The 17,639-nt window shown below is 66.3% G+C and overlaps 1 protein-coding gene across 2 annotated transcripts; it reads right to left on the bottom strand.

The window, feature by feature from the left end:
* Window positions 1–1,516: 1,516 nt before the first annotated feature.
* On the bottom strand, window positions 1,517–17,331 carry TRAF2 (TNF receptor associated factor 2). Of its 2 annotated transcripts, none has more exons than XM_005213525.5 (11): window positions 17,107–17,331; window positions 11,805–12,020; window positions 11,378–11,456; window positions 11,131–11,229; window positions 7,277–7,438; window positions 7,066–7,140; window positions 5,795–5,869; window positions 4,198–4,524; window positions 3,599–3,776; window positions 3,066–3,214; window positions 1,517–2,681 (listed from the first exon to the last, which is right to left on the bottom strand). In XM_005213525.5, the coding sequence occupies exons 2-11, from the start codon at window positions 11,990–11,992 to the stop codon at window positions 2,463–2,465; spliced, it is 1,551 nt and encodes a 516-aa protein (XP_005213582.1). In that variant the 5' UTR covers window positions 11,993–12,020; window positions 17,107–17,331; the 3' UTR covers window positions 1,517–2,462. The 2 variants fall into 2 exon arrangements, with proteins under 2 accessions (XP_005213582.1, XP_002691752.2); XM_002691706.6 differs by having other exon boundaries at window positions 17,301–17,331.
* Window positions 17,332–17,639: the final 308 nt, after the last annotated feature.

Below are 17,639 nucleotides of genomic sequence, written 5' to 3'. Positions count from 1 at the left end.
CTACAGATCGAAGAAGCTGAGCAGGACTCGGGACAAGCACACACATCCGGACACAAGTAACCAGAGGTGAAAACTGAAGGCAGGACACTGACGGCAGAGAGGAGACGCAGCTCACCCCAGGGAACAGCGTGTGGGGCCGTGCGGTCCTCCCAGAGGCCCGGGGCCACAGGAAGCAGCACTCAGGGCGGGCATGCCTCGGCTTGCGGGACCTCCACTTCCGACCGGGGATTGAACTCGGGCCGTGGCAGTGACTGGAGCCCTAGCAGCTGGCCCGCCAGGGAGGCCCAGAAGCAGAGAATCTTCCGAGTGCTGGACAAACGGAAACAGCCCAGAACTAGGTCTCCAGTGAGAAGGCCCCACTCCATGGGGCGTGGTGGAGGCGCTCTCCCGACAGGAAGGACACGATGTGAGCAGGAGGCGGCAGCGGCAGCAACGGGAACCCTCTCCCGAGTTCTCCAAACACGTGTGACGACTGACTAGGAAGAGGCCAGTTAGGATGTCTGGCGAGGCAGCTGACTCATCAAGTAGAGAGAACCATCCCACACGTGTGTGTAGCTAACAGCAGAGCCTCAAAACACACATGGCAGAAAAGTGAGATGCGGCGGAAGTGACCGCCGGAGAGGCCAGTCGCTCCTCTCAGCAAAAGATGAAGCCAGTGGGCAGAGGCCGTGGAGACACAGCCGAGCCCTCCCCGGCGGCTTCCTAGGCGGCCCAGACAGTGAGCGGCACACCGGGAAGTTTAAAATGGAGAACTGATCCTCTCCGAGTCCTGGAGGCTGAGGTCGGAGCTCACGGGGCTGGCAGGGCCGCTCCTGGGGAGGTGCCCTCCCGGGCTCTTCCTGGGTTCGCCCTCGGTCTCCAGGGCTCCGGACACAGACACGCACCCCACCCCCCGACGCAGCACGCTCCCCAGGCCTGCACGTGCGCGCCGCTCTGCGTGTCCACTCCAGGCATGCTGGATTGAGCCCAGCCTAACGCCTCCCTCTAACTTATCTCTGTAAAGGCTGCCATTCCAAACGAGGTCGCATTCTAAGAAGCACCGAGAAACAGTACTTGGTAGCTTTTGGGGGACACAGTTCACCCCATGACGAGCATCAGCCACAAATCTGGTACATACAGGACGCTCCCCTCCCCGACCACAGCAGCACAGACAGGCACGGGATTCCAGGCGCTTCCTCCAGCCAGGAGGGATCCTGCCGAAGCTGCGAGCCTGTGCGCAGGGCTGGATGGGATGCAGGGCAGCAGGGACGCCCGGCCAGCCCCGGAGACGGGCGCGGGCAGGTGTGTGCCTGTGGGAGTGGAGTGGGGAGGCGACAGACTGGGGGGCTGGCGTTTACACCCCCACCGTGCTCAGCACGCCAGGCTCTCCACCCTGGGGCAGGGGACCCAGTGCACACGTCACGCGTGGGAGACCAGACACAGAGACAGAAATCACACACACAGCAGAGGACCCGATCCGCAAGGGCAGCGCCTTGGCCAGCTGAGGCGGCATGAGGGGAAGGAAGCAGGACTCCGCTTTTCTGCAACGCCTTTTTAATTAAAATACGTAATTCAAAACGTGTACATGGTTAACTCTGGGCACGGAGTTTATATCTCTCCGTGCTTTGCTGCTGATTAACAACTCAGACCAGAGACGTGAGTGGCAGTGCTGAGCGTGTCCCGGGCTCTCTGAGGACCTGGCCCTCGAGTCTCCCAGGCGCAGTCACGAGCACAGCTGGGTGTGGACAGCCAGCGGCCAGGACCTGCGCCTGGCCGGGGGCCCCAAGGCTGAGGCCCCGACAGGGCCCACCAGCTGCACCCCGTGCTCAGGCCGCCCGGGCTCTGCCGCTGTCAAGGGGACCCCCAGGGTGGGCGAGGCTGCTCCTGGGGCGACACCACATCAGACCCCCATTGAAGACAAAGCCACTGACACTTTTCAGGCCCGGGGCCCTGCTCTCCACGGCAGCTCCTGGTGAGACCTGAGGGAGGGAAGCCGCCCAACAAGCAGTCTCCCAGGAGAACAGCCGATTTCCCTGAGGTCCGCGGTGTCCAGGAGCCACGGGACACTCAGGGAGACGGCCAGGGTCACTGCCCCCAGGGCCGGAGCCAGGACAGCACTCAGCACAGAGAGCTGAGGGTTTGCTAACACCTCCCCGCACGGATGGGGAAGCTGACGTGTCTCTTGGCAGGGCTGGGCCCCCCACACACCCTGCAGGGCCGGGGACACGGGGCACCCCCCGCGTGCAGCCTGTCAGGCTGGCCCAGCAGGGCTCTCCTCCGAGCGGCAGCCAGGCCCGAGGCCGACCCTCCTCTCCCGGGCTCCTAGCCGCGGCCGCCCTGCTGTGGGCTGAGGGCTCCAGGGCCGTGGGGCGCACCCGCCAGGGACACACAGCCCCGCAGCCCGGCCCCGCTCAGGACGGGCACTTCAGGACTGAGCTCAGCAGGCGTGCAGCCAGCACAGGGCCGCGCTGCGTGAGAGGCGGCTAGAGCCCGGTCAGGTCCACGATGGCCTTGATGAAGATGGCGTCGTCACGCACGTAGGAGTTCTTGGCCTCCATCTTGGAGACAGGGCAGAAGAGCGGGCAGCCGCTGGCGATGTTCATGTCGCCGACCGGCCTCTGGAAGGAGGACGAGGTCACGTCGGGCCTGAAGGCGTCGATCACATGCTCCCGGTTGTTCTGGTCCAGCAGCATCAGGGTCACCTGGGGGGGCAGCGCCCGGGGGCCACAGGCAATCACGGCTCCGCGGGCGGCTGGGCGTGTCCCTCTGGGCCCGTCCCGGCCTGTCTGCTGACAGAGGCCCAAGGCTGGCGCCGATGCGTGGCCCTCGGGCCTTCTCTCTGAGGACACTCTTCTCACGGGCATTTTCTCAGCAGGAGCTCCCAGCTGCCCCGGCCCAGGAGCAGCGCCCCCCGGGGAGAAGCGCGACCCTGCCCTGCACTCGGGGACGCCACATCCTCCTCGAGGGCCACGGGGCTGTGCGTCCCCTCACTTCCGTCCTCACCTAGACCCACACCTGGGTGCCCGGCTCAGCCCGGCTGCCCGCCGCCCTGGCACACAAGCTCTCTGAGGCAGCCCTGCACGCACCTTCTGGTTGAAGGGCCAGCGCAGGAGGGCGTCGTGCGGGCCACGCATTAGCACGAAGAAGAGGGACAGGTGCGTGCCGCGCCCCGTGCCGTCCCCGTTGAGGTAGGCGCGCAGGCACATCTTGTAGCCGTACCTGCTGGTGTAGAAGGCTGCGGGGCGGCAGGCGTGAGCTCAGGCCGGCCGTGCGGCTCCCCCCACAGCGCCTGCCACTCAGCCCGGGCTCGAGGAGGGGTCAGCCACCGACACAGACAAACACAGAGCGTTGAGAAACGGGGCCTGAACGTGAGCCCATGTTGGCTCTGCCGCCGGCCAGGAGGCTCAGGCTGGGTCAACGCGCAGCTCGCAGGGCTCTGGGCAGAGGGCCAAGGCCAGCCACCCCCGGTCTGGACGAGCCTCCCGTCCAACGAGGAGCGGAGGGCTGAGCACTGGACGCAGCAGGGGCGGCCGTGTTAGAGTGAGGGGGGTGAGGAGCAGGGAGCAGGCCTGCGGCAGACCTCAGCCCGGGGCAGGGGCGGGAAAGCCCCCAAGAGCACCTGGGGAGAAGATGGCGGGCGTGCGGCCGGCCACGGCTTCCTGGCGCTTCCTGGAGAAGTCCGAGATCTTCCAGATGAACACGCCGTCAAAGGTGGACGCCTCCATCTCGAGGACCTTCTGCTCCAGGTCGGCCATGGCCAGGTCCTTCAGGCCGATGCTCCTCTCCAGCTGCTGCACCTGGGGTGCAGGGCTGTGAGGACGGGCCTCCACCAGGCCTTCAGAGACCAACTTGCGTCCAGCACACACGAGCTTGTGACAGACCTCCGTGCCTGTCCCCATCTCCAGGAGGATGCCCCTCGCCCAGCGCCTTAGCCTTCCTGGCTCAGCTGCTCGCAGGTGGGCTCCATGCCCCTGAGACCCCCACCCCAGGAGGAAACGCGCGTGGGTCCACACAAGCAGCAAGCACACCCCCCGTGGCCACCTCTGCCCCCGTCGGAGGAGGGGCTCAGAGGAGCTCTGCTCAGGCCCTGGTGGAGCAGGGAGCCTGCCGGACACCCAAGCGCCACCCTCCATCCCTGGCTCGGACACCCCGCGGCCCCTGGCCCCTGTCTGAGGAGGCCTGGGCACTGTGGGCACACGCCCTGCCCTCAGCACGGACCTTGTTGCTCAGGGCCTCGATCCTGTCTTGGTCCAGCCGGTGCTGCCGGCCGCAGGCCTCAGCCGTCACGGCCACCCGCTCCACCTCCCGGTTCAGCACACAGACGATGTTCTCGAAGGTGGCTGTCTTCCGCTCCAGGGCCTCGCACCTCTGCAGCAGCTCCGCCACCCTGGAGGGTGTGCCGGCCTCCAAGGCGCCCTCGCCTGGCCTGAGGAGCAGGCGGCTGTCCCCCGGGGGCCGCCCAGCCTCCAGCAGGACGCCCAGCAGCAGGGCCAGGTGCTCCTGGAGCCGCTGCGCCTCGTGCTCCGGCTGCTGCTCGCTCTCCACCTGCCGGGGCGACAGCGCTCAGCCCTGCAGGCCCCGGGTGCAGACCTTAGCAGGCGCCGGTGCCCAAGCGCGTGGTGGCAGGAGGGTGAGTCCTGACACTGAGCGGCAGCGCGGTACCACCCACCCCCACCTTGGGACACAGACCTCCCCACGGGCCGCCCCCGCGTGTGAGCCGCGGGAGGAGCCATCAAAGACACTGCCACACGGCAGGGGGTGGGGATAAAATTCACCTTCAGGTAGTCCCCCCGCACAGATCTGACTTTGCAGCCACGTCCCTTGCAAAGCTCCACAGCGAGTGTGGAGGGTCAAAAGGGCCGAGAAAGTCTAGAGCACAGATAAAGGGACGCAGCTGCAGGGGAGGCCTCGTGCCCGGGAACCTGGGGCGCTTGACGTGGGGGCTGCGCCGAGGCTGCTGCTGGAGCCACGAGGTCAACAGGACCGGACCCTCCATAGGCTGAGAAGAGGCCCTTCATGCCCTGGGCCCCTCTGCTGGCCGCTAACAGCCCTTGGGCCCATGTGGGAAATAACCAGCGCTGCAATGCCCAGAAGCAGGAGGGCACACACAGACCGAGGGATGGAGGGGGCCCCACCCCCATTCAACCTCAGAAAATCAGGGCAGGTGCTGAGACCCGGTGACGCCAAGTCACCAGGTACCAGCGGCGCCAGCAGGCCGCGCCCGCCGAGTGCAGAGGGCTGGGGTGCCCATCTCTACGGGCCAGGCCTGCACATGCCCAGCCCTCAGGGACACAGAACCAGTGAGAGAGGAGGGCCAGGGCCACACGCACAGGGAGCCGCCCAGAAGCTGGCAGGAGCGGCCACAGAGAGGAGGTGGGTTCAAGGTCCAGAGAAAGTTGGCGTGCTGGAGGACAGCTGGGCCAGTGGCTGGACTGAGATCACACAGCAGGGCCACGCAGGCCACAGAAGTGAGGTGGGGAGGGCTAGGGGCCGTCTGGGAAGAACAGAAGCTGGGCTGGAGACTGGACGTGACGAGAGACAGGAGGCAGGTCCAGGATGACCATGGGGCTTTTGGCCAGAATAGCCAGGTGAAGCGAGGTGAGCGGATGGGCAGGGGGCGTGGCCAGCCCTCGGGGGGCGCAACATGCTGGGCATCCTTTCCACTGGGTGGTCAAGGCTGGGCACTGGGGATCACTGGGAGGACAATGGACAGAGCCAGACACCCGTGGGCCGGGCTGGAGTGAGAGTGGAGACGTGTCCAGGAGGGTCTCTGCTTGAGAACGAGGACCCGGGCCACCTGCAGACCCGGACTCACCATCTCGGGGCAGCCAACAGCGTGGAATCGGCATGGGACTCGGCATCTGCCACACGCCCGGACGTGGTCCTGAAACTGACGGGCCTGGAGTCAACACGGCTCCGCCTCTGCTCTGGCCACTCACCCCTGCGGCCCCGACCAGATCAAAGTCCAAGCAAAGGTCCCTGGACCCACCCCACCGGCTTCTGCACACTCAGGCCAGACAAGGCCCAGCAAGGTGCTCCCAAAGCTGCAGTGCACACTCGTGCACAGCACGCTCACACTCACACGCATACATGCAAACTCAGCCATGTGTGTGCTTGAAGCCAGCACAGGCTGAGGACATCTCAGATCATTCGCAGAGCCTCTATTCCCCGCACAGGCCTCCGAGTCCCAGAAAGCAGCCCTGCCGTCTCCCCCCTACGGCTGGTCTATGGCCCCGGGGCTCTAAGGCCAGCGGTGAGTTAGCGGGAGTCGCTCAGTTGTGTCTGACCTTCTGTGACCCCATGGACTGTAGCCCACCAGGCTTCCCTGTCCATGAGATTCTCCAGGCAAGAATACTGGAGTGGGATGCCATGCCTTCCTCCAGGGATCAAACTACACCCCAATATAAAAAAAAGCTGGGGGGGATGCTGGTGAAACTCAAGGCAGAAAAGCTCTTGGCCATGTTCACACGCCGAGCATCGCCACCTGAAACCAGCCGGGACACAGTCCTCACCGCTTGTGCGGCCAGGCCTGAGGGCCCAAGGCTGGCAGGGCGGGGCGGGACGGGCCCCCTCCCGGCCTGGGAGGGACCCGAGCCCCAGGCGCCCAGAAAGCACCCACCGCCCAGTCCTCACCCTGGAGCACCGTGACGGCTCAACACAGCCACAAACGAGTTCTCTCTACAGAGCGACCCCAGACACTCAAAGGAAAAGAAGACAGACGGACTCTGTCAGACGCACCACTGCTGCCTCCCCAAAAACAGGCCACAGGGCTCTCATCCTCCCCCAAGAGCTGGAGGGCTGGAGAGATAGCCGGCCACACAGGTCAGATCCCCACACAGCCAGCAGGGACGTGAGAGGGGCCCGTGAGACCACGTGCTGCGGGAGCAGACGAGAGCTGCTGCCCACCCTGCCCCGCCCCACCCTCAGAGACAGAGACCCCCAGCAAACTGGGAGCCCCGACACAGCGTGGAACACCCAAGCGCCAGGTCCCCGCCCACGCGGGCCAAGGGCGCAGACACCGGGCAGTGCCTTGGGGGGTGGGGGGGCGGGAGAGACATGGAGCCCACTCTGGCCCAGAGCACCCACCTTCTCACGGGCGATCTTCTTCTTGCCGCAGCCGTCGCACGTCAAGGGGAACTTGGGGCAGATCTGGTGGTGCGCCTGCAAGGGGCACGGCGGCTGTCAGGGCCCTGGCCCGGCATGCGGGGGGCATCCACAGGCTCGGGGCCGGCCCGTCTGGATGCCAGGAGGCCAAGGGAGGGAGACGCAGGCCCGCGTGCCGCCCCGGCGCGCTCACCTTCATGTCGGCAGGGGAGCAGGGCGCCCTGCAGTGCCGGCAGCTGAGGCTCCGCTCCGGGCACTGGTGCTCCAGGTGGTGCTCCTTCTCGCCCAGGCGCACGAGGCCTTTGCACGCCGGGCACTCGGTCAGCATGAATGGGCACTGTCCTTCGTGGCAGCTCTGGCAACAGAGGGAGTGGGTGTCGGCGGGGCAGTGGCGGGATTCTGGCCGCGTCCAGGCCACAGGACCCCCACGCTCACTCCGGCGCCCCTGCTCCAGGGCAGAGATCAGGACCCGGGTCCAGCCAGCGGAGCCCCACCTTCTGGACACAGAGGGGACAGTGAGGGGGGCACGGAGGCAGAGGGACAGGCTCTCAGAGGACGAAAGACAGAGGAGAGCCACCCCGGCCCAGGCGACAGCCAGACGGAGGCCCTCCCCTCACCCTCCTGGAGCCGAGGCCATGGGTGATGTGGCCGGGGACGCGGGGTCCCAGCCTGGGGCTCCGAACGATCAGCCAGGCCCAGGCTGTCCCAGGAGAGGCGACGACGTGGGTGGCTGTGCCGCGGCCGTGAGAGCCAGGCCTGCCGGGCACTGGGGTGGCCACGGGGTGAGAGAGGAGGCGGAGGCAGCTGGAGCGGAGAGAAAGGGTGGGCCGGGAAATGGGCGGGGTGGTGGGCGCAGGGGACAGGCGGAGACCAGGAGAGCCGTCAGGAAGCCTGGCCGGAAAGGGCGCAGGAAGAGGCAGTAAGCAGAACACAGGACGTGACGCTTTGTGTGCGGTGCTTTTATAAAAACTGCAGTCAAATCCATATCATGTGAACATGACCACTCGTAGGAGCACAGCTAGGCGCCAAGCACACCACCCCACGGGGCCAGAGCCTCTGTGGAGATGCAGGCTGGGCCCCCAACCAAGCGGGGGCCGCTCAGGGCTGCAGGGCCGATCTGCAGGGCTGGATGCCCCAGAGGTCAGCCACAGTGACCCTGAAGGAGGAGGAGCCTGTCTCGGGCCGTCTCCACGCGGCCCACAGTCCAGGACGGCGGGCACACGGCCTCCACCTCGCGCGGCAGGCTTGGCTGCGGGGAAAGCAGAACCCCAGGAGCACGCTGGAGGCTCGGCACAGGGAGGCCCTCCAGGCAGCCGGGGAGCCCCCAGGACCCCAGCTCCACGCCGCCCCAGGGGTGCGCATCAGATGGGATGCAGCCCCCAGGCAGCCCCACATGGCGGGGGGGGGGGGGGGGGGGGGGGGGGGCCGGGCGTCAGGGACGCTGCTGCGGAGGCCGGGCCCCAGGACACAGACGGGCCGCGCAGCGGGTGGGCAGGACAATACCGGATGCAGGGAGCAGAGCGGAGGGACCCTGCCCCAGGGCTGCCGCTCCGTGGACAGCGCCTCAAACACTGCCCTGCAGGTATGCCCAGGGGGCACGTCCCTGAACCCCCAGGGCACCCGCAACTCCCCAGAGGGTTCTGGTCTGACCGCACTGAGCGCAGGGCAAACCACCACACGGAGGCCGAGGGGAGCCTGAGACACCACGGCTCCTGAAGCACAAACAAGGGGCACCTGGGTTTGATCAAAGCAAAGGAAATGCTGGAGGCTGGGCACGGGGCAGCTTGACCAAGCCTGGAGAGGAAGGCCCGCCTGGTCGAGCCTGGCCCCACTCCACGGCGGCCGCCCCCAGGCTCAGGGTCCCGTTCAGGGGCCGGGCTGGCTCCGTCAGCTCCCACTCCTCTCGGACAGCACGGAGAAATCAACAAACACGCCGTCAGCCAGAGTTCAAACCAAATGCTCAGGTGTTTCAACTCTGGACGCCCCGGCAGAGCCCAGCACCCCCGCTGTGCGCCCCTTTCAGCTGCGACGGCCCCATAGCCTGGCCCCCCCAGGTCCGCCCGGACCCTCCTCTGAAGCCCGAGGTCCTCTCTCCCTGCTGTTCCCTCTGCCGTTCCCTGCCTCTCCCTTCCAGAGAGCAGCCCCCAGCCGCCCCCACCTGCATTGGCAGGCGCTCTACCACCTTCTGACTGAACTGGAACATTATCTCACTGGGTTCTTAGAAAACGCTAGACATCACTGCAAGGGAAAAGCTTATTCAAAGGCTACACAGGATTTTCCCCATCTTTCCACACTCTCCGGAGCTCAGCTGCAGCCCCAGCATTTCCCAGCACGGCCCCAGTTCTGAGCAACCCAGAGGGCAGATGTCTTGGCGCGGGGCAGAGGGCGGGGCCGCCACGCAGCAAGGTGGCTGCCTGCACACCGAGGCGGGCCTTGCCGGCTGTGGCCTCTCGAGCCAGTGACAGGTTAAGCTAACTGCACCGAGGGCTGCACTCAAGAGACCAGGCGGGCCCGCCTCCCACATGACCACCCCCTTGGGGACTTTCCTGAGCTCCCAGGCCCAGCCAGGGACTTTCCAGCCCGCGTGCCTGCAGGGCTGGCGGGCCCACGGCTGGCTGTGGTCCCAGGCTCTCAGCCAGAGGTCCTCGAAGCTGCCCTCGCACTGCCAGCCGGACGCAGAAGCCCCCGAGGACTCGGGAGCTGGGGTTACTCCACCTGTCCCCAGGGACCTTTGGTCCCCTCAAAAAGCATCACAGCATCCCACCCCCCCCCCCCGCCCCTGCAGGGAGACCCTGCCCCAAGGCCTCCTCTCTGGACAGCCCCGGGCAGCAACAGCGCAGGCCCGTCCACAGACGGGACCCGTCCGTGCCCCTGCCCCATGGTGGCCCATGGAGTCCCGCTCCCGGAAGGGGCGCAGAAAGGCCTGTGCGTCCAGGCCCGGTGCCTAATCAGAGCAGAGCATACGTGCTGTCCATCTGCCCACAGGCTCCTCCACAGACGTGGACAAGCTGTTCTGGCAAAATGCAGACCCCGAGAGCCCGAAGCCCACGATGTCGAGTTGGGCAAGAAAACAGGCAGCACCGCTGGGCAGGGCCCAGGCTGGGACAGGAAGAGGGGGTCTGCGGGCACCCAGGGTCCCACTCCAGAGCCGACGGGCCCCGCCCTCAGGCAGAAACTCAGGACAGCCTGGACTTGCCCCCCGGCTGGGAGACTGCTCTGTGGTCTGGGCAGCCCTGGGCAGAGAACAGGTGCCCTGCAGACAGCCCTGCGGCCTCGCCAGGGGGCTGTGCGGGCATCGAGGCCTCCTCCGGGGCCCAGCCTGGGGCCCCGCCGCCCCGACACACGAGCCCCAGCCCCTCAGGCTGGGCCTGGCCACCCTGCCCTGTCGCGCTCCCCTCCCTCAGACCCCGCGTCAAGGACCCCATGGCTGAGAGTGGCCTTGGTGTAACAGCCCAAGGCCCCTCCCCCTGCAGCCTGGGGCGGGCCCCCCTGTTCTCAAGACTAGGCCTAGCCCGGGGTGTGACCCGCCACAGTGTGGGCACCGCGTCCTCCGCGGGGAGCACCCGACCACTGGGAAGTGCTGCGGGCACCGCTTGTGCGGGCGCCCCGCAGAGGAGAGCCTCCAGGAAGAGCACTGGCCCGGCTCCCAAGGAGGCAGCGGCGTGGTAGGCCCAGCTGCCAGGGTGTGGCTGGCACAGAGGTTCCCCAACCTGCCAGACGGGCCCACAAGAGACGCACCCGGCCACTGCCCTTGTCGCTGGCACCTTGTCAAGACGCCTTCCTGTGACCCCAGGACTGACAAGTGGGCCACTCCTGCATCCTCCAGCGTGAACATGCTCAGCGAGGAGACACCACCACCCCAGCAGCGAGAAAGCTGACTTCTCACCTGCGTGGTGCTCCGGCCGCACCCGGGCCCCGCTCATGCTGCTGCTCCCTGCCCCCCGGGCACCCCAGGAGCATGCACACATGGTGAGCTCCCCAGCCCCGGGCGCGCAGCTCCGTGCGGCCACCCAAGTGGCGGCTGCTCTCCTCCGTGGAGGCCCCTACCTCGTAGTCCTTCAGGGTCCCCTTCCAGGAGCAGCCCTCGCTGGGGCAGACGGCCGGCAGGCTCTCCACCTCCCTGCGGGCAGCATTGTCCGGAAACGCCTGGGGAGACAGCGGCCCTCGGGTGAGCCCCCCACCACCCACCCCAGGCCCGGAGCCGAGGCTCGGGAAGGGCCGCCTCTCCTATACAGCTGCTGCCCCCAGGCTCCCTTTCGTGACGCGGCCAGCGCAGCGCCTACAGCTCACTCACCGAGCTGCTCTCCAGGATTGAGACGCCCTCCTCGTAAATGCCCTCGTGCACGCAGGCGGCGCAGCTCTGGGGCCCGGAGCTGGAGGGGGGAGCGGCCCTGTGAGCCTGCTGCCGATGGCGAGCAGCCCCTGCCAGCCACCAGACCCACCCCATGGCCTTGGCGCTTTCACGGCCACCAAGTAGGGCGGCCAGCAGGCACAGGGCAGTGTGTGCCAGCGCACCCCACAGACGGACACGGGGACCGGGGACCACTGTCCTGAGGACCAGCCACCGCCCCCGCCTCCCAGCCCCTCGGGGACGCGGGCGCCCGGCGCAAAAGGGCTGTGAGCCTGCGGCTCTGTCAGACTGTGCGGTTCCCACTAAAGACACGGAGGAGCGGGAAGACTGGCCCGAGGAGACGACCGCCTCGCCCCCACCACGGGCCCACCTCAGGATGCTGCTCAGGCAGAAGGAGCAGTAGCGATGGCCACACTGAGCCTGGAAGGGTCTGCGCAGCACGTTCTTGCAGGCCGAGCACAGGTACTTGTCCTCTAGCTTGGTCCCCAGGAGAGTCTTGGAGAAGCCGGGCTGCAGTAGGTCCAGGGAGCCGGGAGGGGTCACGCTGGCTGCAGCCATGAGCGCCGCAGCCCACCAAGCCCACGCCCTAAGGGAGAGCACAGCGCATCAGGGTGGGTCCGGGGACGCGCGGCCACCAGGGGCCGAGGCCGCTGGGCTGTGGGGGTCCAGCCTGAGAGGCGGGACGCTGGTCTCGTACACGCGGGGGTCGAGGCTGAGGCAGCGGGCACCCCCCACTGCGGGGTGGCCCCTCTCCCAGGCCAGCCGGCCCAGCCCACGTCCAACGGAGACCGCAGCCCTCAACTCTTGGGGCTGGCATCTCCTCGAGGTGGCGATCGTGGAGTGCTCGGGAAACACTGGACAGCGTTCACAGTCGCCTGCAGGGGGCCCCCGGGCAGCCAGGTGCCGCCGCGCTGACCCCAGCCCCAAGACAGCCGGTCTCCCTCGGCAGCTTTCCACCCAAATGCGGCTGGCTGGCCACACCTCCTGTGGCACGCTGAGCCCATTCCATTAATCCACAGACTGTTACTCCTGTTGGACGCTGAAGAACCACACAACGGTCTCTTTTTTGAGCAATAAAGAGGGAAAAAGCCCCAATACATTGCAGGCCTCGACGTCCCCCTCAGCAGTCACAGCTCCCTGGCCCAGAGCGAGGGCGCCCTGGGAGGTCTCAGTGCTTAAAGCCTTAAATGTTTCACTCCATCACATCTATAGATGAACTTTAACTCTTAATCCTAACGGAGTGAAGAGGAAATGGCAATCCACTCCAGTATTCTTGCCTGGAAAAATCCACGGAGGAGCTTGGCGGGCTGCAGCCCATGGGTCCCCTGACTGAGCACATGTGCGTGAGGGTGGGGGGACATGGGTGGGTAGCCATAAACTGGTAGAACTAACAAAAAAAAAAGGATCATAACAGGGACACCACAGAGGCTCTAAACTCGTGCCCAAACCCCACCCGAACCGCACGCTGCTGCAGCCGCCCGCCCAGACACCTGCGGCCCCTTCGGCCCCTCCGGGCTGCACCGCACCCTCCCGCACTGCAGGCGGGTGGCCGGCCACCTTTGTACTCAGGGTGACAGATGTGAGGGGTCAAGTGTCAGGAACCTCCAACCAGGAACCAAACCCTTCCTGGGCCTTCCGAGCCTGCAGTTTATTTTCCAAGTCCTCACTTCTCGGGCAAGGTGGTGAAAAGCGAGGAGTGCTCCGCGTGCCCAGCCCTGGCCTCACACTTAACGCACACCCCAAACACGCTCCAGATGGGAACACACTGACTCTACACAACAGAGTGACATTCTGCTAGATGGCATTTCTACTAGACAAAAAAAATTACTTATAGAATAACTCCAGTTACAGGGACTTGGAGGACAGGCAAAGCTAACAGGAGACGAAGGAGCTGGGGGGCGGCTGCCCTGGGGCGATTCTGAGGCAGCAGGCGCGGGGGCTTCTCCCTGCCGGCAGCACCCAGACCCCCCAGGGCTTCCTGAGCGATGGGGCCGGATGGCCCCTCTACCACCACCCCCATCTCCTGGGGGTGAGGGGAACTAGAGGTGACTTACTGATGATTCATCAAGCGCACCTTCACAGTGGAGCCCTCTAGAAAACTCTAAACCAGGGAGTTTGGAGAGCTTCTAGTTGGACACGGGAAATGCACGGAGGGGGTCTGGCTGCCCTCCCCACCCCTGTACCTGGCCCTTGGTGTCTCTCCCAGCAGGCCGACACTTGAGATTCTCTGAGTTTTCCGAGCTCTGTTAGCAAATCATTGACCCCAAGGAGGGGTCATGAAAACCCTCAATTTACAGTCAGTGGGTCTGAAGTACAGGAGGCCTCGCCCACCCACTGCCATCGGAGGTGGGGTGGGGGCAGCCCTGTGGGGCCAAGCCCTGAATGTGAGGGGCCTGTGCTGACTCCAGGCGGCCAGGACACCGGTTGGTGTCCATCGAGAAACGGAGGGCTTCCCTGGTGGCTCAGTGGTGAAGAACCGGCCTGTCAATGCAGGAGACACGGATTCTGTACAAATATTTCATTTTAAAAATAAAGAGACGGAGCTTGTATTCCCAGAGAATCCAAAAAAGATGGTGAAAGCCCTAATTACGGCACACTCACGCACCTTCATCCAGAACAACCCTGCTTCATTGCGCTAACAATGGAGGGCAACCTTAGAAGTGGGCTTTAACACAAAAGAAGTCCCCAGGTGGGCTGCAGCCCCCAGGAGGGTGGAGGCGCCTGGCACCTACTGCTCCTTGCCATCTCCTTCACTGCAGGCCTCCTTCGCAAGCCCAGGTCCCACCTGCGTGCAGAGCGGGAGGACCCGTGGAAAGGGCCATCCCTGCGGGAGATCGCCCAGACCCCGGCTGAGCCCGAGGCCACTGGGCAGCTGGGCCCCACCGTCCTCGCCCGCTGCATGGGTGTCAGTGAGTTATCTCAGAAGGCTGAGCTGCTGCCCAAACCAGCGTCACATCAAGAGTCGAACAGGCGGCTGCTGGGGGGCCACCTGTCGCCAGCAGACACACGGGTTCAACTCAAAAGCCTCCCTCTGGGATGCCCCAATGCAGGGACTGAACTCCCCCAAACCCACGCTCCCACCGACAGCCGCCCCTGCTGCTTGCAGTGCTTGGGCTCCCACCCCCCAGGGCTGAGCTGCCTGCACAGCAGACCTCCCGCGGCCACAGTCAAGGCCTGGCATCTGCGTGTGGTGCGCAGCGCGGCCCCAGGACCAGAGCCCCAGTGAGCAGCACCGTTCACACGGCGTCCACCTCCTTCAAGCTCGACGCGATGCCACGTGATCGGGTACCAACTCAGCACCCAGCAACTGCTGACACGAGAGCGCAGGAGGACATGCTGCGCCCGCCCTTCTCGCAGCACCCGCTCGCAGCTACTCGTGCTGTCAAGCCCCCTGCCCTGCCAGACTCTGGTCAAGCAGCAGCCGTCACGGGCGCAGCTGTCCCCGGCTCCCGCTAAGCCCACCGCCAGGTCCACCGGGAGCCCGCTTGGCGTCCACTGACCAAGCTGGCACATCCTGCCCCCATGAGTCCAGCAATGTTCAGACTGAGAAAGCCCACTTGCAGAAATGAAGATCCAACAATCCCTGCCCCCCCCAAAAAAACCAGCATCCAGAACCTGACCACAACGCTACCGCTGGGCCAGGCCACCGTCCACCGCGATGTGACGTACCGCAGGGCCGCCCCAGGCCCTTAAACACGTGACGGGGACCCGGCTCCTCCCTCAGACCCCCAGGCTGCCCAAGCAGGCTCTCGGAGTCCCAGAGAGCCCTCACCTGCTCCCTTGGCACAAGGGCATCACGGGCCTAGAGGCAGGGAGGAGTGGCCCGGGCATGTGCAGGGGGTTATGACTGCCCTCCCTGCTTCCCAGGCTCCCGCTGGTCACCAACTCCCATGCCTGGGTCCGGCCCTTCCTCTGTGCTGCCCCCCCCCACACACTAGCCCAGCCATGCCCTACCCCGTTCCAAAGCAGGGCACCCCAATCCTGGAACCCGCACCACATCACCCCTGCTACTCACCTCCTACCCCCACCACTGCTGTGCATTCACCTCCTAAACCACAGCCAGTCCACAAGAACACCTGCCCCAAACCCCTCTCCACCACCTGCGGGCCTGCCCTGCTGCTCAGAGCCAGGCTTCTGTGGAGCCTGCCTCGGTCCCTCTCCCGAGACACAGCCCCTCCACGGAACAGTGACACACCTGCCCCCTGGACCCATCTCCCGGAAGGGCAGTCCTAGCACCCTTCGTGACGGGGCATCGAGCCCAAGCCTGGACTCGGGGACGGACGGGATGTGTGCACCCCGCTCCACGTGACCTGTGGGGCCTGCAGGTCACTTTTTTCTGAGTTTTCTTCTCTTGACCTTCCTCCCCTTGCCTGTGTGTGTGCCATCCTGCCATGGAAACCGACCTGCCAGGCTGTGCCGAGTCCACACTGGTGCGCTGACCATGCTGGCAGGTAGGCTGGCCTTTCCCACTGCTGAGAGGGGCCCACACCTGACTCAAGTCAAAAGGTCTATTCTTCCCCCCCAAAATACTGTCCTCAGCACCTAGTGATGGCTATAACTTCTCCGCTCCAGCCCCAGCTCACAAGCACTGTTGAAACAGCCCCTTCCTTCAGTTCCCCAGAGTGACCGAGTCAGTGATGCACACATGTGACCTTCACCTCATCCTGCCGTGCGCCACGCAGGGTGCTGGGCACGCTGAGTGGCACCACCACCACCAGTACAGCCGACAGACCGGGGTCACAGGGCACCACGCAGCCTGGGACAGCAGAGGTCTGGGACGCAGGCAGGGGGATGCCCGAAGGGCCCGTGGTGCAGCCTGGGTGTCTCAGGAGGTGCCCACGCAGCTGTCCCCCGCAACAGGACCGGAGCGCACGGGGGCTCGGCTCCCAGCGCGGCCTTCGCGGGCTGCAGCCTCAGGGGGGCGGGGCTTCGGTCCCCGGAGGGCAGGCTGAGGTGGGAGCTGGGCCAGGCTGGGGGCTGGAATCAGAGAGTCAGACGCCCAAATGTGTGAAGAGGCTCCTGCCCCCCAGAAAAGGCTTTACAAAAGCACTTCTTAGGAGTTTGAAATTCAAGCAATGAGGAGTTTTACGATATGCAAACTACACCGCAATAAAGCTGTTAAAAAATACAGAAACAACTCAAGCCACACTTCTGGGCAGGCTGGGACCTCCACCTAAAGCCAGAGACTGAGCAGCAAAGGCTGTCGCCGGCCCCACCGCCGGGGACATGTGGCCCCTGAGTCACGCAGGGCCAGGCGCGAGGCCCGGCACGCCCCCTGCCCTGCCAGACTCTGATCCGCCGAACGGCGGCCGGCGCGGGCGCAGCTGTCCCCGGCTCCCGCTGTGCCCGCCGCCGGGTCCACCGGGAGCCCGCTCGGCGTCCACCGAACCCGAGGCTCCACACACGCGGCAGAGCAGCGTCCCCGGGCTCCGCCCGCCCCGACAGCTGCCTCCGCTCTGGACCCCGCATCCGCCCCGGGGCCCGGGGTCACCGTCGGGCAAGGCCAAAGCGCAGCGGGGCCGGGGCAGGCGGAGGAGCCCGCGGCGGCCCCGAGGTCTGGGAGCCCGTCCGCACCCCAAGCGGGGCCGCGGGCGCAGCTGGCGGGCGGCTCGAGGCGCGGGGGCCCCACCGGACCCGGGCCCGCCCCCGCGGACGCCCCGCCGTTCGCGAACCTTCCTGAGTGGGGCCCGCTCCGACTTTCAGTTTCCGGCCCCGAGAAATCCCCTCAGGCGCGCGCGCCGCGGCGTCCGCGCCTCCCGCCGAGCCTCCCGGGTCCGCGCGCCCCGCCACCCCGCGTCCCCGCCCCTAGACCCCGACCCCCGACCCCCGACCCCACCGCGACCCCGACCCCGACGTCAGGACTCACCAACGGTCGCCTCGCGCCCGGAACTGCCTGCCAGCCAGCCGCTGCGGGTGCCGCCGACCCGCCCCCTAGCCCGCCTGACGGACTGCTGTGGGGGCCTACCAGAGGCGCCCAGGAAGCCATAGCGAGCACCTATTGGCTGGGTTTCTCCCCGCCCCCTCATTAGGGCCCCCGCCCACCTGACGGACTGACACAAAAGCCTACCAAGGGCCTGCAGAGAGCCACGGGGGGCCCGATTGGCCGGCCCTGTCCCCACCCCTCCCGCCTCCTGACGGACTGACACTGGAGCCTACCAGAAGCGCGCAGGGAGCTTCAGCGGGCACCGATTGGGCGGGGCTGCCG

This window comes from Bos taurus, chromosome 11 (genome assembly GCF_002263795.3).
Source record: "Bos taurus isolate L1 Dominette 01449 registration number 42190680 breed Hereford chromosome 11, ARS-UCD2.0, whole genome shotgun sequence".
NCBI lineage: Eukaryota > Metazoa > Chordata > Mammalia > Artiodactyla > Bovidae > Bos > Bos taurus.
Note: the sequence above shows the minus strand (reverse complement) of the source record. Positions and strands in the feature narration are given on the sequence as shown.